Genomic DNA, 21,471 nt, shown 5'->3' on the forward strand with positions numbered 1-21,471 from the left:
ATCATGTTCCACTTAAACAGGGGGAGGACAAATCTAAATTAATTTTACAATGTACGGTTAATTATTGCGGCCTTAGCCAATATCGATACGCCAACTGTACTAAATGACTTATGCAACAACTGTGTCCTTCTACGAATTTCGTCAATAACCGCAGAAGGATGAGAATCCGATTTGGTCGGACGCCTCTAGGGTTAACTTGGTTTAGCTCGTCCATCGACGTAACCGGCTTCTAATAATTGTAAAATATTTACAGATTCAAAATATTTAAATCCTAGCATTTACTTCCAAATTAAAAGAAATTATCTTTTTAAAAAAATTGAGATTGATTATAAATCTTTCTTCACCATACCAATGCCTTTGATAGCCCGGCAATAGTTATTACTGCCTACGCACCCACTCAATTTTATGGAACAATCCTTATCTATGACGGAATCATCGAACACAAGATCGGTGTCTTCATGTGTCACCATGACTGAACAGGCTGGTGCAAAATTATTGCAGGTTTTGCAAATTTGTTTTATTTTCGCAAATGCTTGTCATGTAAACAAAGCTAAATCCTCAAATATAATTTATGGATTATAATAAATACTTATACTGGGCATCTTTTATACAAAACATTTCAGTTTTTACTGAATTTTATAGGAGTGAGGACCTGCGAAATTAAATATGTCCAAACTAGATTTTCGTTAAATCTATTTGTATGATTATTTAGAGATGGTGAGATTTATTTGTATGACTTTACACTTGGTCAAAGTGCAGCTCAAACTGCGCCTAACAACAATACAGTTTGGGGGGCAGGGAAGCATCAGATTCCTCCTGGAGATTTCGATCTCGAAGATAGAGAAGGTCGCGCGGGTAGACTGACTCAAAACGCTGATTGAAGAAAATTCACGTAAGACAACACGGGAAATTGCGGAAGAGGTTAGTGTAGACCACTCAACCGTTGTTCGCCATCTGGAGCACATCGGTAAAGTGAAGAAGCTAGAAAAGTGGGTAACGCACGAACTAACCGAAGCCCAAAGAAATCGACGTTTTAAAATTTGCACGTCTCTTCTGTTGCCCCATCAAAATGATCCATTTCTCGATCGAATCATCAGTGCGATGAGAAATGGATTCTGTACGATAACAGGAGGCGTTTAGGTCAGTGGTTGGACAAGGATGTAGTGACAAAACACTTCCCGGAATTGCATCCTAAAAAAAAGTTTATGGCGACTGTTGGGGTTGTTCACTGTGATTTCCTAAATTATGGTCAAACTATCATGGCAGAGAAATCCTGCCAAGAAAATGACAAAATGCACGGGAAACTGCAACTTTTTTGTCCAGCATTGGTAAACCGTAAGGGGCCGATTCTTTTTCACGATAACGCCAGGACACATGTCGCTAACACATGCCAACCTGAGGAAACTTAAAGAACCTCCATATTCACCCGACCTCTCGCCTACAGACTTCCACTTTTTTAGGAATTTTGATCACTTATTGAGGGATAACATTTTTAGTGAACGTGGTGAAGCCGAAAACGCCAAGACTCTATTGTGAGTCGAAATAAAGATTTTTATGTTAGCGGAATAAAACCGCTTATTACACGTTGGCAAAGATGTGATGGAAAATATTTCGAATAAATTTTCTTTATTTTATAAAAATTAAAAATAGTTTTGACTGCCTTTTCAAAACCTGCATTATTTTTACACCATCCCAATAGTCTATAAGTTTATAAACTTATAATTTTGTAATTATCAATCATTTTGGTTTGCACGTCCCTCGCTGTGATGGCCTGTCATATTTCGACTTTTCCCCATATTCATGGTTAGTCAGGGTAATAAGCAGGGTGAGACAAATCGACGGATAGATAGCCAGACCAAACGATCGGAAACTACCAAATTACAGACAAAGAATAAGGTTTAGTTTGACTGTCGGGTCACACAGTTTATCCCGAGAATCCAATTAAATCCAACGGCTGAAAAGACACAGAACAATTTTGGTTGCTCATTCCAAATAGATTTATTAGGTTTCGTTGTACGCTTGACCAAATAAATTCTTTTCAATTAATTAAGGTTTTGGTTGAGATAAAAAAGTCATTGTCACAAGCGGGATTTGAACCACAAACCTTCGTACCTAAGAGATCATCAAATAGATTAAACGACATTTGAAAAATGGAAAAAAGGAGGGAAAAATTTAGAAGGTAGGGTTGAGATGGGAAGTTAGTGTCCGAGCGGATCGAAGTCACGATAGCTCAAGTAGTAGAGCAGCGGCGTATTTAGCCGAAGGTCGTGGGTTCGAATCCCGCTTGTGACACTGACTTTTTTATCTCAACCAAAACCTTAATTAATTGAAAAGAATTCCAAATAGAACACAGCATTTCCTTCAGCAGCACCAATCATGTCAAAAGTCGAAACTTCACCATTACAAATACACAAAAAATAACAATTTTGTTCATTCGCATTTCTGTCGTCCCAAATCCTCTTTGTCCGCTATCCCTCTTTAAATTGTTGGACTCTGTAATGACATAAATTTATTTGCAGAATGACCAGTCCTATATATGACAAACTCTACTACAGGTAAATTTCTCAAAGCATAACTGTACACCCTGCTTTCAAGTGCAGTTCTATAGGAGGCAAACCCGAAGGTGTCATTGATTGTGTTAGTGTAAACGTACGTTTTCATTGTCGGCTTTGTCACCAGCTAGTGACTCGGTATGATCTATGAAAACCCCATTTACAATTTACCCTGGTAGTTTCACAATAAGATGATTGATTTTTCACGTCATCATTTCTAATATAACTCTATTACTCATTCTTCCTCAGATAAATCTAATGCATATAAATTTTCATTAAATTACCGCACATTTCCTGGGGTACTTCTAGTGTTTTTATGATATTATTTCCGTTATCTAATAACCAATCTGAGAATTCAATTGAATCTCCATCCGCGCGCATAATCTTGGATAATTTGAATTGCTGAAAGCTATTCCATAACAAATATGTTTTAAGCATTCGTCAAAAATTTGTTTCCTGCGTACAATGTTTGACTGGTAAAACTTCTCGAAAGTCACCACCGGGTATAAAAAATTTTCCGCAAATGAACAATCTTCATTAAAAACATCTCTAAATTTCCTATTGATAATGGCTTTGGGAATCATCGACGCTTCATCCCAGATGAACGTCTATTTCTTCATTTTACGTGACCAGTTCATTTGGTTGCGGTTTTCAAAATAAATATGATTCAAAAAAACTTCCGCAACTTCGCTAATAGTAATCCGTTTTTAGTGGATTTTTTTTATTCGATTGGTTTTAAATAGCTGTTTAATACTATGTAAAATAAAATAATAAGATACAGTTCTCGTGGAAAATCTTTCTCAATTTTAATCCAAACAAAAAGTATAAAGTAGCTTACTTCTGTATTAAAATAAGTAACAAAGTAGTAGTAATAAGACAGCAATTGTTTTCAATGTTTAAATTAGGATTATTTTGTAGAAAACAAAACGTTCCTCTTTCCGACGATATATAATATGACATTGTTTCTTAAAATTTAAACTGAGAGTGCAAAATTGTATGAAAACGTTATTTTTATACTCCAAGTAAAATTGTTGACATGAACAAATGTGAAAATGAACTAAAACAAAATCTGGGACTATTTGGCACTACGGTGTGAAGAATCATCCAGTGATGACATGTTTAGTAAAGTCTATGTCTATGACTCGCTGCCCAAAAAGGTCGCAAGGCCACTGCCGCTTCATGTCTTAAGGGGATTATCATATAGGATTGGGCCGAGGATACTACCCTGCGAGACTCCGGGCATAACGGATAGTCAAAGCACGATGTTCCTTGGCTTACCAGAAAGAAACAGCCATTCAGGTATAATCGGAATATGAGGAAGTAGGTGAAGGGAAGGATGCTCTTGAGCATCCACAGCAAACCCAGCCAGATCCTAACAAATCCACATCAATGAAAGCAGCCGAGCACTACTGTTTCAGCTCAAGAGAGGTCGAGATTGCGTCTACAACACTGTGGCATTGCTAGATTGTGAAGTGGTGTTTACGGAGCGTGGTGAGATGGAATGGATGGGACTTTTCCTTCTTTCCAGAAGAAACTTCTGTAGGATTTTTTCTAGTATTGGTAGGAGGATTGAGGTAAATGGCTAGGTTTATAGTGCTTTGGGATCTTTTTACTATGGAAAAGAAAGCTAGTTAGGACATCATTAAATGGCAGGATTGCTTTTTGGGAAAGGACTGAAGACTATTCGGAGGACTAGTTCCTTTTCTGTGTTTTTGTTATGATCAGGATCATTGTAAGGATGAAGGCGGAAAAGCTTTGAAAATTGTTGGGCGAAGAGGGATGCTTTTTCTTCGTTGGACTTGGCCCATGACCAGTCGTAATTGCGAAGGGGATAGATTACTTAGGAAAGGATGCGTTGGGTTGCTGTCCAACATCTTCAGTGGTAAGGTTAGTTGTTTATGTCTGGTATCGAATCTTAGTTTGGAAAGTTCAATTTTTAATTTATTCGTCAGTTTGTTAAGAATTAGCAGTCTGAGCCCTGAGGAGTACCTAGTGCGTTGCCATTTGGCGACGTTTGGAACTCTTTCTGCACCATTAAAACCGAAAGGTTTACTTTAATGATAGTTCTACACGCAGATTGTAATGAAATCTATGAGTAGAACCATCATTTACAAAAAGTGAATCTACACATTCACCCCAACATCACCATTTCTATCGTACAGGTCCTTTTGTCTCTTACATCTTCAGCCGAAACATTTTTAATATTATATAGATAAATCTTGAAGGTACGTTTTGGAGGTAAACGAAAAAATGCTATATCTAAGGAAAGGTTTTACTCACTCTGACGGCACTGACGTCTCGATTGGCGTGACGACGAATTCTTTCTTCGGCTTGAGAACTTCCGTCACCAAGGGCGGAATTTCATCGATGCTGCCTACGATGTCATGGATCACAGAATTCACCTGAAAGAGAATCATAGTTCACACTTTATTGTAAAAAATTGAGAGAAAAAAATCAAAAACTAAATCGGGGACTCAATGATCTTCTACCTTGCTATTTTCAGTCTGGATTTATTTACAACAGTAAAAAACTACAAATAAAGAAATAGGGAGGTAATTTAATGCTTTTATTTGCCGGCGGCTTCTACTAAAAAAAGCCCATATGAACTTTTTAGCTTGGGTGTTTTTTAAAAATTGTCAGAAAGCTCTAGTCGGTGCCGGTCACCGTCGTGAACGCGCTTGCTTGAGGTCGTCCGTGAGTCAGTGACATTCGTTATTGACCGTGAAATCAGACGGTCCTGTGAATGACTCCGGCCACCGAAACCGTTCGCGATCATTCACGGCCGTCAACGTGACGATCATCACAAAGCTGTCTTTATCGGTCAAGACCAATTTTCCAGATCCGTTATGAAACGGGGCTCTACTAAATATCTAGTTGATTAGCATTATCAATAAATGTAAATAGACTAATAAAATTACAATTTTTATATATTTAAATAAATTTTGTAGTCAAGGACTTGTTTGTTGCGGCAGACATATCAGGTCCGTCAGTTTTCGCTATGAAACGCCGTAATACAGTGAAAATAATAGGGTGATGATTTTTTTTCTTTGGAACAGCCGTCGCCTACATGAAAATCATTCTTGTCTTCTCATTGACACATTTAGATCTCTTATCATTAAACTGTTTAACTGGAGCGAAGGATAATTTTTGTTTTTTAAATAAAAGATTTGATTGGGTTTTTACCTTTCCGTGGATTACTTCTACGAGAGGCGGAGGATGTAGTTTCTGGTCCTCCTTGGCCGTCGAATTGTCTTTCGACGTCTCCTCGGCGGCTTGGCCCGCGTTGGACCTGACGCTTGTCTGTCCGACGGCCAACAACAATATCACAAGACACAACGTTTTGTACACCATTTTCGTCTGTTTATAAACACTTAAACACACAAAGACACTGTTTAGGATTTAAATAAAGGAGAAATCTCTTCGAGAGTTCCTGCGAGCTGGCGGGAGGCGGCGATTTACGAATCGGACCGGAACGAACGTCCAATACATGGCGCACGGATGGCGAGGCATGATTAAAGCGGCCGATTCGCCGTCGGCGGCTTGAGACGTAGCGAAGCCGGGGAACGCTCGACATTGAAAATGGGCATCATGTCGCACTGTCTCACCTCGGCACCAATCCACGGACCACGGACGAAAGAAACCTCTGCCTTTTTCCTCGTAACCTGCCACCGCGGTGACCTCCACGGCTCCACCTGCGTCTAGGGCGAGACGGACATGTCACGGCTCCCTTCCCAATTCATTAACTATATCCCGCTCGATTCGAATTTTTTGTAGTTATCACTTTCTATTTACTATTACATTTTCAACCTTATTCGTTTTATTTCAAAGTTTATTTCGAAATATTACACGCGATTTAGCCGTTTCCGATCATTTTAGTTTATCTGTTCTCATATTTTTGCTAAATTACCACTGAATATGGCAAAATGTTTGTTGTTTTTTTATCTTGCCTCACCCTGCTTATAACCCTGAATAACCCCTGAAAATGGTGAAAAGAGGATACTCTTAAGAGTTTGCAACTGTAATAAAACCTAAACAACTATTGAATTAGCATGCTCCCTCCTTTATAGCCATTTTGTATTCAATGACTATTATTTTAATAAGAAACTATTAATTTTCCAATCATTTTAACACTATATGAACAAAACGCCTTGTGTTTCAAAAATAATTTAACATTAATATGGAGTTCCATAAGATTAAAAGTACTAAAGAAGATATTTTTCAAGAATCGCTGAGCTGTTGAAGTATTATGTTATGGCAAAATATTACAAGTTGTTTAGCTGTTTCCGTTGATTTTGTCTCTTCTCATATTTGTGCCAAACGATCACTGAACATGGCCAAATGTTCGTTGTGAGTTTTTTTTATCTTGCCTCACCCTGCTTATACCCATGACTATCCAATGAAAATGATGAAAAGAGGATACTCTTATGAGTCTAAATTTTTCAACTGTAATTAAAGCTAAACAACTTTAGAATTAACATGCTCCCTCCTGTATAGCAATTTTGTATTCAATGACTATTTCTTCAATATGAAACTATTAATTTTCCAAATTCAGTCAACTTTAACATGATGTGAACAAAATGCCTTGTGTTCCATAAATAATTTAACGTTAATAAGGAGTTCTATAAGATTGAAAGTACTAACAAAGATATAAAGAAGATATTTTTCAAGAATCACTGAGCTGTTGACGTATCCAATCATTTTGGTGTGTCCATTCTCATATTTTTTCCAAACGATCACTGAAGATGGCAAAATTTTAATTGTCAGTTTTGCTTCCTTGCCTCACCCTGCTTATACCCGAACCACTGAAAATGGTGAAAAGCGGAAACACTTATTAATCTAGTATTTGGAACTGTGGACAATAAAAACCCTCAAATATAATATGCATTAATAAAACCTAACCTCCTTCCTTTACAGCCATTTTGTATTCAATGACTATAATTTTAATAAGAACCTATTAATTTTCCACATCCAGTCAACTTTAACAAAACGCCTTGTGTTTTATAAATAATTTAACATTAATATGGAGTTCCATAAGATTAGAAGTACTGCACTCAAAAAGATATTGAATTCAGTCAACCTGGCGTTTCAAGGATTTTTTTTAAATTTTGTAATCTAATTCTTGCAACGAACTTGATTTCTGTTTTATGTTGAATGGAAAAATTTAGCCTGCTGTTTTAGAAGAAGTTGAAGTTCCCAGTTTTGGCATTTCTTACTAGGATGAAAATTCAATATATGACTGAAATTGGCTACTTGTGTGTTAAATATGAGGCCCTTTTCTACAATCAGACTACTTCACATAACGTAATTTTTCAGGACAAATTATGCCCCTAGAAGTTTAGGAAATAGGGGCTCAATTAAAATGGTTATTTCAAGAGAATAACCATAATAAATAATTATTATATTATATCATAAACAATTTTGTGTGGGGTGATGTCGATGGCAGAGTGGTTAGGATGTCTGACTCATATTTGTCATGGTAGTGGTCGTGGGTTCGAATCCTGTACAACCAGTTTTTTTTTTTAAATTGAGAATAGTATGAAAGAAGAATTGTAAAGTCGTTCGACTCTTGTGCAGATCCACAATATATAGAAAGACTTTTAAGCCCTTCTAAGTTTGTTTTCTGTCTGGAAAGTTAATTGAAATCCAAATTTTTGGCTGATTTTTTCTTTCAACTTCTTAGTTTCTTTGCTTATTTTAATTTTTCTAAGTAATCAAAAATGTTTCAAATTTGCAATATTCCTTAAATATACAAATTGTCGAATTCGTGAGGAGAGGACAAGAAACAACATTTACAAATACATATTTTTTAAATATACAAAAATAAGCAGAATAAAATTTGAACCCCCTACCAAGGAGGTTCCAAATATGGTCCAGACAAATATATGACCACCTTGGTCATAATTGTTAGCACAAATAATATGCAATTGTATACAAATCTGGACTCAACTTATGATCAATGTAACTTGTAGAATTACGATGGAATAGGAGTAGAATTTCAACATTTTGCAATGTTAATTTCCTTTATAAATACACTTTTTGTTTACATAGTTTATAAAAAAATACTCATTTGTTTTTCTTCTGTAAATATCTTATATTAATACATTTTCTTGAAAAAAAGTGCATTAAGACAATTGTGTGAAGGAAAAGAAGAATGCAGAGATCTCTGCAGAATCTGCTGACAACCGAACGTCAATGAATTCCCTCGAGATCGTCTAGATGTCTCTCAGATAGGAACTGGCCCCGTTTTCGGCAGCTATTTACCGTCTTTCAAATGCAGTCAGTTATTACTTTTTATAATCCATTTATAATCTATAACAAGGAAATTTAACGAAAACCAGGGAAAAAAATTCTCATTCACCAAAACAAAACGAAAATTAACAAAAAACTGACATACACCGCTCTCTCTCATCTTTATCATCACAACACAACAACAAAATAAATAATCCCTAATCCAGATTTTGTAAACAATATTTTTAACGCAGATGCACTATCCACTTACTGAACTAAAACAGGAAACGAACATGGTCACTATGAGTGTAAGTTCTTTTTTTAAATATTTTATTTTTTCTCATATGTCTGTTTTTATAATTAACAGTCATCATATGTTTGCTAGCCATGTTTTTATTATTCAGATACTGTTTTAGCTATTTAATATTAAGCCAAACATTATTTTACAGATTTATGTCGATTCAATCTTTACAGTATACCAATAGTATCAATAACACCGTCCTATTCAAATTTTTTAAGCAAAAATACGCATCTTCGTAATAAAAAGAAAACTAAATATATATAAATTTTTAAAGTTTATAAATTAATCAATGATTAAAAAATATTAATATTTTTAGATATGTTACTGGTACTTTTTTCGTAAGGAAAAAAAACACGAAAATCTGTGCATTTTCGGTTTTGGATTTTCATCGAATATTCCGACTCGATTCAGACAAATTTCAATAAAATTGCGCAAAATTTTTCACTGTTTAAAAATTTTCAACCACCAACAAAAAATCTCATAGGATATGGCATATTTCGTATAATTATTAACGATATTTTGAAAAATAAAATATAATATTTGTTTCAATTATTATTTTTTTAATCTAAGGTTTTGGTCGAGATGAATAAGTGAGTGAGACGAGCGGGATCCGAACCCGAAGGTCGTGGGTTCGAATTCCGCTCGTGACACTAACTTTTTCATCTTGACCAAGACCTTAGATAAAAAGAATAATTAATTGAAATAATTAATATGGTCAATTATGACCGCCAAATATGTAGGAATTAATATAATATTTATGTTTGGTGATTAGTGACCGTTTGTCGATGATTATTCAGAAATCGTGAGATGCGGTCTGGTGTGATGTAGGTTTCAGAAAAACATTTTCTTTATCGTGCCAACGTTTCGATCTTTATTGAGAACATCTTCAGGGCCTGGGATTTACGAACATTGTTTAAATTTAACAAATACATGTAGGATGTGGAAAAAAGTGAATTTATACAATGCAAAATATATTTATTATATTCAATCAAAGTATTTCTACTCTGGCACTCTCAACACGACACGCAAGAATGGTACAATTACGCAGAAAACAAACACTTTGAGTGAGTAGAAATACTTTGATTGAATATAAAAAAAAATTTTTTTTGCATTGTATAAATTCACTTTTTTCCACATCCTACATGTATTTGTTAAATTTAAACAATGTTTGTAAATCCCAGGCCCTGAAGATGATCTCAATAAAGATCAAAACGTCGGCACGATAAAGAAAATCTTTTTCTGAGACCTACATCCACCAGACCGCATCTCACGATTTCTGAATAATAATATTTATGTTTATTTATCCCAGTTAGGTAGTACTTAAAGACGGCTAATTCTTTCGCTGTATTTTTTTTAGTTTAGTTATACTAAAAACTAAACATTATTTTATAGATTTATTTCTATTCAATCTTTATAATATATCAATAGTGCTGTTCAAATGGTTTAAGCAAAAATACGTCTCGTAATAAAAAGAAAAACTAAATATGTAAAGAAACTTAAAGTTTATAAATTAATCAATGATTTAAAAAATAATATTTTTAGATATATTACTGGTACTTTTCATAAGGAAAAGACACGAAAAATTGTGTATTTTTGGTCTTAGATTTTTATCAAAAATGCTGATTCGATTCAGACAAATTTAAATAAAATTGCTTAATTTTTTCACTGTTTTCAACGTCCAACCGTGCTACTAGCGAAAAATCTCATAGAATATTGCACTATTTCGCACAATTATTACCTATGTTTTGAAAAATAAAATATAATATTTTTTGTTATTTATCAAATCAAAATAGTACTTAAAGAGAATGTAATTTAAGTTTAGTTTTAATTTGTTATAAAAGATTCTTGATTATTTGTATCGAGGTCTGAACTCTGTAATTGTTTATTTATGTTTGGCAATCTGACGATTTCTATGAACAGCGCTAGAACATAATAACTTGAAAAATTTTGTGAGACAAAATCTGATTAGTGAACTTTATATATTTATACTAAAAATTAAAACAAATTAAATGGTCTGGAGATAAGTTGCTCGATGTCCCACCTAATTGAAAGGTGTAATTCCTTGTATCCATATAGGGAGCGCGTAGGAATACCACCCGATCAAAGACTAGCGCTTCAGCTCGGCGAGTATTTTAGTCCCGATTCTTGTTGTTATTTTGAAACGAGGCTGTTTTATTGCAGTTTTCTTTAACTGTGTTCCATAAGCATAAGCAGTACATTCACGTCGTCAATAGCGTACTCCTCACACTGGACAAAACATCTCCATTCCAGCCACCATGACAGGAGCTTTACCAAGACTCCTAGTCAACCAGCCGGACCCTCAATCAAAAGCGCACTGCCGATTTTGGCATAAATGATTTGTATAAGCATTCGTAGTTCATAATCCCTCGAGCTCAAAATAGTATTGAGATTAACGGACAGGAGATCATGCGGACCAGTTTGTCTAAGGTTTCTTTTTCAGATCATTAAATTTAGAGCAATATGTCAAGATCATACATTCCAAGGTTTCCGCAGTTTGGTACCTTTAGCCTAATGGTGAATTTTTCAACCTAAAGCGATGTAAATAGGCATTACAGATAGCCCGTTCTCAGCCTACAATTTGAAAGACAAAAAGCCTTTCCCATCCCTTGTGTCGAAAACCATGGAATTGTGTACCACTTTGCATTCGTTAGATTTATATATTTACCCTGTAGATATTTGGTCCATACTTTTGGTTTTTTAACCCTTTAGCTCTATTTCTAGGTCCTCTCCATTAACCGTGACTGCTTTAGCCAGTTAATTTTGTTGTATATATTATTAATACAATGTGTCCCCTAGTGGGTATTGAGATTGAATGTATTTATTGGCGTGAATGTGTGAGAGGGCCGATGTGGAATATTGAATAGTCTGTCGGTTAGGGGTAATGAGGAACATTAAGTACCCGACCAGCCTAAATGAGTGAATGGTATGTAAATAAGAAATAATGTATGAGTGAATGGATCTGGTTTTAGGAACTGATTGTGTTGAGAGCTGAAATTATCTAGCTGTTGATAGCCCCTGAAGTCCTACCCTGGTGGCAGGACGAGCACGACGGAGATCTGATTCCGGGCTGCCAACACTCGGACGCTTGCCGGTAATATTGTAGATTACAAAGCTGGAATTGCCGTTGGACTAGGAGACATGATAGGCTCAGTTCTGTGCCTGGACAACGCTTCTCTAGGAATTATCTCCGCTAACTACGCGGCCCTGTCTTCCAAATGCCACATGTAGCCCCCCAGTAATCCGAATTCCACAACGAATGACTCACCACTGAAGACTCATGGGACAAACCAAACCAACGATAATAATCAAACCAAAATGATCGATAACAACCAAATTATTCATTCATCAACACGAGGTCCTCATAGAGAAATATCACGCTTTTTTATTATATAAATATTAAAAAGAACTAAACTTTTTTCTTTTAAAGTTGGAAATGTTGATACTGTAGTAACATTCAAATATAAAATACAATTTGACTTTAACAATTAAAAATAAGTAAAAGTTGATCTCTAGAGTCAAAATATGGCCTATTAATAAAAATATCATCCAAAGTAACGCAAATATATTATCAGCCTTTGGTGTACTAATATTAATATATGAACGAAATTTTCGTTTATTTTGAAAATACACATTTGGGAAGTCTATTTTCAATAATATAAGGTACATACATACTTTAACCATGAACAAACCTATGAAAAACTCATCTGGTCATGTTTATATATACTTGTTATTAAATTATTTATTTATCTATTTCCACATAGAAGAACGATTGTGCATAGAAATGTATGTACAATTTAATAAGAATTTGACTGATGTACCTCAATGTGCCTCCTTTGTTTACACTTCTGACTGAGTATTTAGGCCTGAGGAAGGCTTACTAAAAGCCGAAAGCTTGGCAAGATACAGCAATATTCATTTTGGACCACATCCCTGATCCTCAAACGGAAACATCGTCATACATACTTTAACATTCATACGGAAGTTAATAGAAATGTTGAATGGTGGAGTGAGTGTGTGTTCAATCTTTGTAAAAAGAAAGTTTCTACTCACAGTAAATAGGAACTACCTTACTGTGAGTAGAAACTATCTTTCTACAAAGATGTAACACTCATATTCTGACTTGTGTGGTATGGTATGGTGATAAGGATACTAGGAGCAGCACTGCACCCTTCTGGCTTATTGTACCTTCTTAGTTCCTTAGTTCAGCGCAATAGACTCTATCCTTCTCCTTAGAAGTATCAGCTCATTGACTGTCGCTGCTACAATTTCATTCCCTAAACTTTTTTCGTATGTTAGGTTGAATCTCCATTGAGCTGTTGCTTCGCATTCGAAGATGATATGGGTGGCTGTTTCCTCCTCATTACATAATCTGCAGATGGGATCATCGTTGTATATGCCCACGTTGTGTAGATGTTTTCTCAGGTGACCGGTTAGTAATCCTACCACTCCTCTAGGTTTAGCCCTCTCCAGTTGCAGCAGTGATTTTTCCAGTCTTGTTTGTCAGTGTTGTGAGGGTTGTTTCATCATAAGTTTACTATGTCTAGCACCGCTAGAGTTTATCCACTTCTCCTTTTGTTTTGTTTTGATCCATTCTGCGATGGAGGATTCTATATTTGTTTTTGTTATCCCAAGTAAAGGTTCCGGGACCTATGTATGGTCTTGCGGATCCTCCTCTGGCCAGTCTGTCAGCTTTCTCGTTACCCAAAATTCCTCTGTGCCCTGGCACCCAAGATGTCATCAGGTTGTTGTGTTCCCCCATGGTTTGGAGATTTTGGATGCATTCACTGACTAATTTTGATGTAATTCTTTTACATGCTAATCCTTTAATGGCTGCTTGGCTATCAGATCTTATGAGGATTTTAATGTCAGTGTAACCACTTTTATGATTTTCAAGGGCACTAGCATTGATGACATGTATTTCTGCTTGAAAGACCGAAGTGTACTTCCCTAATGAGTTTGATTGCTAATGTTTCGGGCTTGTACTGGAACGCCCGATCCGGTTCCTTCGTTTATTTGGAGCCATCTGTATACCATATCATTGTGTCTGATGCTCTCCTGTGTTCTTCGTCTCCTTTATAGTCCGTTGAGACCTGGCTTCTGTTAATGATGTTCGAAATTTTTTTGAGAGAGTATATAACGTTGTGAAATCGTCTACGAGGTGAGAGAAAGATATTTCGATCGTTTTCGTTCATTTTGGTCTTCCTATCCTCGCTGTTTTGGTCTGTCAAATTTGTTTTTTCTTCTAGTCATTTTTGATGGTGAGTCTGACAGGCGGACCAAAACGATCGTAAACGACCAAACTACTATAATCTTATTATTTTATTTAATAAAGTTTAAAACAATCAAAAGAAATTGATAGTTTTTTCGCATCGAATTTAAAGAAACTGTGTGATAGGAAGGACAAACAAAGGAGATTCAAGAAGTGACGATCAACACGAAAGTTCAGTCAAACACGCAATTGACGGTGAAAAGACTTTCCTCTCCAGCCAAAAGCTGTTCCAGCGTGGCGTCAGTCTGCCGAATCTGCCATGAAGGTGAGAATTTATTTTTAAATTTATTAAATGTCCGATAAAGTTTACTTAACACGCGGATCTACTTCTCAAGTAGGTTCTTTTGAAAAGTTCATTGTGATTCTTTTAATTCAGCTCGGGTTTGAAAATAAATCGTGTCTAAGACGACAAATCGCTTATCATTCGCTATTGTCTTTGGAAGTTTTACTTTTAATTGTCACGAACATCGAAATTTTCTAATGCTCACCCAATCTCTTAACCCAACAAACCACACCACCTACCGAATTACTACCGTCCTATTCTATTAATTTACTGCCAATTCATGGTAAACTCCTTGAAAACCTCCTTTGTAAACAAATATTCTCCATCCTCGAATCCTCTAAAGTAATCCCCGACCATCAATTTGGATTAAGGTGTCACCATTCCACTGCTCAACAGTGCCATCACTTGATGGACATCATCGCATCCTCCCATGAGAAGAAAGAATGCTGCTCGTTTTTCTCCATGTCGAACATGCTCCGAGCAAGTCTGGCACCTGAATTTGCTCTGGAAAGTCAACGCACCCTACCCTCTGAACACTTCGTGTCAAGTACTGTAAAGTATGGGTCCGATTCTCTCACTCTCCTTTGTACAACTTGAACGCAGGAGTTCCTCAGGGTCCTCGGTCCGCTGTTGTACTCAGTATCTACCGCTGAGATCCCGTCCTATCCCGAAACCACAAAACATCAAATCCTGATGGCACATCATTATATCCTCTAACTCCCATTATAATTCACCTCATCCTCCAGACACAACTACATCCCATTGAACAGTAATTCAAAAAAAGCTGACCGCTATTAATCCAAATACATAACCTTTACCTTCCTTTGCCTCACTTTACCACCACTATATTATTCACCGAAAACCTATTCACTACCTTGGATTGCATCTAGAGAAGCGACTCACCTGGAATCCACGTACACGACCTAAAAGGAATGAATCGAACCGACGATACCGATTACTTACAGAAGTCTGTAATTCTGATTTTTCTTGACACTAGTCATTGCTCCAATTGATCCAAATCTTGGGTCTGATACCTAGGCGCGTAAAGTCTTTATCTGTCTTTATTATCGTTCGTTCTTTTAACTGTCAGCTTAAAATTTTAGTTTGGAGGGCAATGTCTATTGGTAGAGTAGATGCAAAGATGAGGAGGTCTGTTCTATGACACTTTGTTATTAGGAAGGAGCTATTCTTTGGCTTAATTGAGGATGGTCCTTCTCTTATTTGGTATTGTTTCCCCCAGCCTGCTCTTTCGTACGTGTCAATGAGCACAAGTCACCTAGAGTTCTCTCGGACTGAGTATCCATTTTTAATTTGCTGTAACACTCAGTTTCGAGAAGGCTCATCTCATTATTTCTCTTATTTGGATGGTCAAATATGGCTTCTTTCTCCCAATGCAATACCTCGATAATTTAACTTTACGCGTCTGTTGGTTTTTTTGCAATCAGTACTGATCACGGGATTTGTATTTAATTTAAATTTTAGCATCAGCATTGGTGACATCGCTATCCACGTGTTTTTAATTTGTGATTATTTTAAATACTTTTCCAGCCGAAACTCCAGAAACGCTTATATCCCCGTGCGAGTGTAGTGGAACGATGGCTCTTGTGCATGTCTCCTGTTTGGAAAGATGGCTGTCGACTTCCAACACCGACTATTGCGAACTGTGCAAATTCAATTTCAGGACGCACAGAGGGCCCAGGCCGATCACACAAGTAGGAGAAGGAATATATTTTTCCAAAATGGCTTGTGATCAATTTCCTCCTTTTTCCAGTGGCTGTGCTCGCGCAACATGCCGGCAGGGCCGAACGGCTTTTACGGAGACGTCCTCTGCCTCTTGATCCTGACACCCCTCTGCTTCGTCTCCGTATATCTCTGCTCTGTGGGAGCCTACGTTTACATCCAAAAAGGACAGTGGGAAGGCGTCGGATTAGCCTTCATTAGTATATGCGTTCTTTTAACTTATTTTTTATGGTCGTACATCACAGTTAGGTGAGACCTACATTTTTTTAATAACAATTGGCTTTTTTTTCATTTATATAAAATATATACTCACATAACTAACTAAATGGTGTGATGAACATTTAACTCCATTGCTAAAATGTTTACAATCATTCGTGACAACAGCATAAATTATATGGTGAACCGTCACTGGGTCACTTACTGGGCCTGACTTACTCGCGGGTTGTGTTAGTTAATCGTGTTTCGGCTTTCCGCCATCTTCAGTGAGGAGCTCTTGACGTTTCTTTGGTTGAGTAACATCAAAACCCGCGAGTGTAGACGAATCCAGTTGCGGTTCAACAATTGTTCATGACTCGCATACCCACCATCAACCTATTAAAATGCTACAAATAACTAATTATATTGATAGTTTCTGTAAATATGTATTAATTGCTAGTTTTACAAATATTACTATTCGAAAGAATAACAATTAATCCAACACGAACAAATAAAAATAACAATTTGAAAATATATAACACTAATTAGAAACAAAAATCTGCGCGTGTCATTTGCTCATTTGCTTTAACAAAAATTGACTTTATTCATTTTTGATTAGAGTTTCTATTGTTTTCTAACATTAATAAACGTGAAATCTTTTGTATTGACAAGCATACAATCGATCGAAGACATTTGTTAGTTAAAAAAAAGTTTAAGTAAAGCCAATGATGTCGAACATTAAAATGTGCGAAGCGGATCTAGGAATCCGAGTGACTGCAATTCTTTCAATTTTGAAAATTCAATTTTAATCATAAGATTTTAATAATACTTTGTAGTCTATGCGTTTTTCATGTAGTTATATTTAATTATAAAGTTATACTTAATTATTATAGTGGTAGAACAGGGGCATATTTAGCCGTTCGATTCACATCCGTGACATTTTTTTATCTGAACCAAGACTTTACATAAAAAGAATAATTACTTGAAAGAAGTAACTTGGTCAATTGATCACTAAAACGTAAAATTAATTAATATTTAATTATAAATTCACTAATTTCGTGATCCGCTTGACCAATTAATACATTACAATTAATTAAGGTTTTTGGTTGAGATGAAAAAAAAGGAGGGAAAACTCATAAGGTGTGGTTGAGATAGGAAGTTGATGTCCGAGTGGATCGAGGTCACGACAGCTCAAGTGGTCAGAGCAGCGGCGTATCTAGCCGAAGATCGTGGGTTCGAATCCCGCTCGTGCCATTAACTTTTTTTCATCTCAACTGAAACCTTAATTAATTGTAAAGTTTTAATTATAAAATTGCAACATTTGAAGCTATTCATGAGGACTTATTTTCTAATACGAGCAGTAATTCTGACATTCTCCATGCTATAATGTTGACACAAAGCGCACCTCTTCTTCAATCCTTAATGCTTACCTTGAATCAAGGGAGCGATGTAGTACAAAAAAGAGTAGCATGAAGGGTTGGCGTCGGATATGCTTCACTAGGTAGAAATTCTTTGTATTTTTCCTCGATGTGGCCTTTTTCTTCATGCTGCAGAATTACATTTTTGATTTCACACTTTCGAGATGTTTTTCTTCCAATATTTCTTTGGCTTAAGCAATTAGATTTCTTTGGCTTGCAATTAAAAATTCCACCAACCATGTGGCGAAAAACCTTTCTTCAAACTAAGAAATAATTCATTTATGTTTAGTGGCCTAATTGACCGTATTAATTATTTCAATTAATTATTCTTTTTATGTAAGTTCTTGGTTGAGATGAAAAAGTTAGTATTATGAGCGGGCTCAACACACCGCTTCTCTGACCACTTGAGCTGTCGTGACTCGGAAGGTCGTGGGTACGAATCCCGCTCGTGACGCTAACTTTTTCATCTCAACCAAGATTTTGCATAAGAAGTAAGAAGATTAGTCAAATGTACATTATGGCATCCTGTTCCATTCTCAATTACAATGTTTTATTTGTGTAAAAATTATTTTAATTTAACATTATTATTTTTAATCCATGTCAGGATAGTTCAAGTGGTTAGAGTAACGGCGTATTGTGCTGAAGGTCGTGGGTTCGAATCCCGCTTGTGTCACTAACTTTTTTATCTCAACCAATACCTTACATAAAGATTAATTAATTGAAAGATGTTATTTGGTCAATCGGACCACGAAATTTAATGAATTTATTGTTGTCACAGTGTGACATCAATTTTTGTATTTTCCGTTAGAAAATTAACATCCACATCGAATAGAAACACATTTTGATGGTAAGTATTTGCTGCTCTGCAACTATCAAAACCAAAGATTTATAATTAATTACTTTTTTAATAGGATTTTATACTACAAGTTCATATTAACGTCTGTTTTTTAAATGAACGTGTCAACATTACAGCATAGAGAATGTCTGAATTACTGTTCGTATTAGATTGATGCAAAATAAATGCAGGTTTTCCTTTTAATACCAATTGTGTAAACAAAACTCCATTATGCTAAGGGATACACATCATTTTAAAGCCTATTTACCTCGCTTTCTTTCTCTTCCAGTCCTTTTAGTAAAAACATTTAATTCAGTCTGTTCAGTGCCATCAAACAAAATGATGTATAAGAGCGATTTTTGTCAAATTTATTTCTACGAATTTAAACTTGGGCGGAGTGCAGCGCAAACCGCTCGAAACAATAATGACATTTGGGGGAAGGCACCATTCATGAATCCACAGTGCAGCGTTGGTTTCAAAAATTCCTTAATGGAGATTATGACCTCGCGAGCAAAGAAGGTGGTGGCCGACCTTCTGCTGTTGACAACGACCAGTTAAAGGCTATAGTTGAAGCAGACCCTGCAAAAACTACTCGATAAATGGCGAAGAACTTGGTGTAGACAAATTCGCAGTCGTTCGTCATCGGGAAGCTATTGGGAAAACAAAGAAGCTCGCCAAGTGGGTTCCGCAAGAGCTGAAGGATCGCAGGTATGAAATCTGTTCAACGCTTTCTGTACGGAACAAAAATGATCCATTTCTCAGTCGTATAGTAGCATGTGACGAAAAATGGATTTTATACGACAATAAACAGCGTTGTAGACTTGGATAAGAGTGAAAAACCAGGGCACTTCCCAAAGCAAGCTTACAACCAAGAAAAATTATGGATTACTGTCTGGTGGTCATCTGAAGGACTAACTCATTGTAGTTCCCTCTAACCGGGTGAAATGACTGCTGAATAGTACTGTAGTGAAATTAATGAGATGGTCCGAAAACTGCGACATTTATGGCCAGCATTAACCAATCGGAAGGGGCCTATCCTCCTTCAAGACAGCGCACGCCCACAAGTCGCACAACGGACTCTGGCATGACTTCATGAGTTGGGACGAGGCTTTACCACATCCACCATTCTCGCCGGATCTTTCTCCTACTGATTATCACTTTTTGTTAAACATCTCAACAATTTTTTGTGCCAAAAACAGTTCAGAAGGCAGAATGACATTGAAAAAGCATTCCGGGAGTTGGTCGATTCCATAGACCCTGGTTTCTACTCTTCTGGCATTAACTCATTGGTTGTGCGTATGTAAAAATGCATAGATAGTAATGGACGTCATTTCCATTGAATGTATTATATTGAAATTAAATGGTAGCTTATTTTTGCTGAACATCAAACACTTGCATTATTTTTGCATCAACCCAACATGAACAGCTTCAAAAGTTGTTACATTTTAACATAATTATATTTAAAAAACGCATGAACTGTAGAGTATTATTAAAATATTTACAGATTTAGTTAAAATCATAACATTAAAAGTGATTTTTTTCTAAATAAATTTATTCCAACAATTATTCCAAATTGATCTTACTGCATATCCAGCAGGCTTTATATTTTGTTTGAACGGTGAAGGATTATGAGGTATTTTCATATTATTTATCCAAAGAGTGGCTGATGCCAAATTTATTTCACACCGTAGCATAACTGCTTCTGCATGCATTGTAGATAATTTTCTCCCAGGTACCATTTGCGTTGCTTCAGGGCTTGGCGAGGATCGAATCAGATCATCCAACTGGTCAACAACCGTGTAGCGCCGACGGTGAGGGTCCCGGTCAGTCATCATCTCGAAGTCCTGTGACTCGCGTGTGGACACGAAGAGAATTCTCCGAAACTGAAAATCTTGACTTACTGCAGGATTTCAATATCACGAGAGAATAACTAGTTCGAGCATTTGTCACCATCAATTGTATCCAGTGCGAAACGATCGTCGGACTGTACAATATAATTTTATGAGCTTTGCACTCCCTGCCGTGCTGCAATAAATGACATGGAAACCTGGAAGCGTTTAGGGGATTTTAATATTTAAAATTTTATTGTTTACCTGTTATCGAATGTTAAAATTTTATTTAGTTTCTTGATAGAGTTTTTTGCTTTTGCAGGAGGCATCAATTACTAACATTACAATTTTTTATAACGGAAATAAAAGTTGAAATTTTCTTTCAAATTATTGTAATGACTCTTTGTATTTAATTGGTTGCAATGTAATTTGTTGATTCCTTAATTTTATATTATTAAACATATTTTCAAACAACGTTGTATTTATGTTAAATTCAACCACATGAGCAATCCATTACAGTTTGTGGTCCGATTGACCAATTAACATTTTTGAATTAATTAATATTTATGAAAAGTATTGGTTGAGAAAAAAAAGTCAGTGTCACGAGCGGGATTCGAACCCACGACCTTCGGCTAAAAAGAGTAGCGACGTATTTAGCCGAAGGTCGTGGGTTCGAATCCCGCTCGTGACACTGACTTTTTTACCTCAACCTTTCCTAAATATTCATATGAGCAATATTATTCTAAGTAATAAATTTAGCTAACGAGTTAACTATCATGTCGCTGTGTCTAAATGTGCCA

At 36.1% G+C, this 21,471-nt stretch overlaps 2 protein-coding genes across 4 annotated transcripts in view; one reads left to right on the forward strand and one right to left on the reverse strand.

Annotated features, from left to right (window-relative positions):
- The window catches only part of LOC106668785 (SUN domain-containing ossification factor), a 61,139-nt gene extending 54,872 nt beyond the window's left edge, over positions 1–6,267 (reverse strand). Inside the window, exons 1-2 of one of the 2 annotated variants that reach the window (XM_014397876.1) lie at positions 5,736–6,267; positions 4,833–4,954 (exon numbers count right to left, since the gene is read on the reverse strand). In XM_014397876.1, the coding sequence (XP_014253362.1) occupies positions 4,833–4,954; positions 5,736–5,903 (290 nt within the window). In that variant the 5' untranslated portion in view covers positions 5,904–6,267. Of the gene's footprint in view, positions 1–4,832; positions 4,955–5,041; positions 5,135–5,735 lie in introns of those variants that run through there. The other variant, XM_014397877.2, reaches the window with a different exon arrangement.
- A 2,447-nt stretch (positions 6,268–8,714) lies between these two features.
- Positions 8,715–21,145, forward strand: LOC106668856 (E3 ubiquitin-protein ligase MARCH3-like). 2 transcript variants are annotated; one of them, XM_014398000.2, is made up of 5 exons: positions 8,715–9,088; positions 14,498–14,636; positions 16,203–16,366; positions 16,426–16,643; positions 20,575–21,145. In XM_014398000.2, exons 1-5 carry the CDS (start codon positions 9,035–9,037, stop codon positions 20,690–20,692), a joined length of 693 nt encoding a protein of 230 aa, XP_014253486.1. In that variant the 5' UTR covers positions 8,715–9,034; the 3' UTR covers positions 20,693–21,145. The 2 variants fall into 2 exon arrangements, with proteins under 2 accessions (XP_014253486.1, XP_014253488.1); XM_014398002.2 differs by having other exon boundaries at positions 20,596–21,145.
- Positions 21,146–21,471: the final 326 nt, after the last annotated feature.

The sequence above is a fragment of the Cimex lectularius genome, unplaced genomic scaffold, assembly GCF_000648675.2.
Source record: "Cimex lectularius strain Harlan isolate CLEC.00 unplaced genomic scaffold, Clec_2.1 scaffold155, whole genome shotgun sequence".
Lineage (NCBI taxonomy): Eukaryota > Metazoa > Arthropoda > Insecta > Hemiptera > Cimicidae > Cimex > Cimex lectularius.

Coding starts and splice junctions, on each gene's coding strand:
- LOC106668856 (XM_014398000.2), top strand. CDS start 9,035: ATGCACTATCCACTTACTGAACTAAAACAGGAAACGAACATGGTCACT. Junction 14,637..16,202: donor CTGCCGAATCTGCCATGAAG/GTGAGAATTTAT, acceptor ATACTTTTCCAG/CCGAAACTCCAGAAACGCTT. Junction 16,644..20,574: donor TGGTCGTACATCACAGTTAG/GTGAGACCTACA, acceptor ATTTTCTCCCAG/GTACCATTTGCGTTGCTTCA.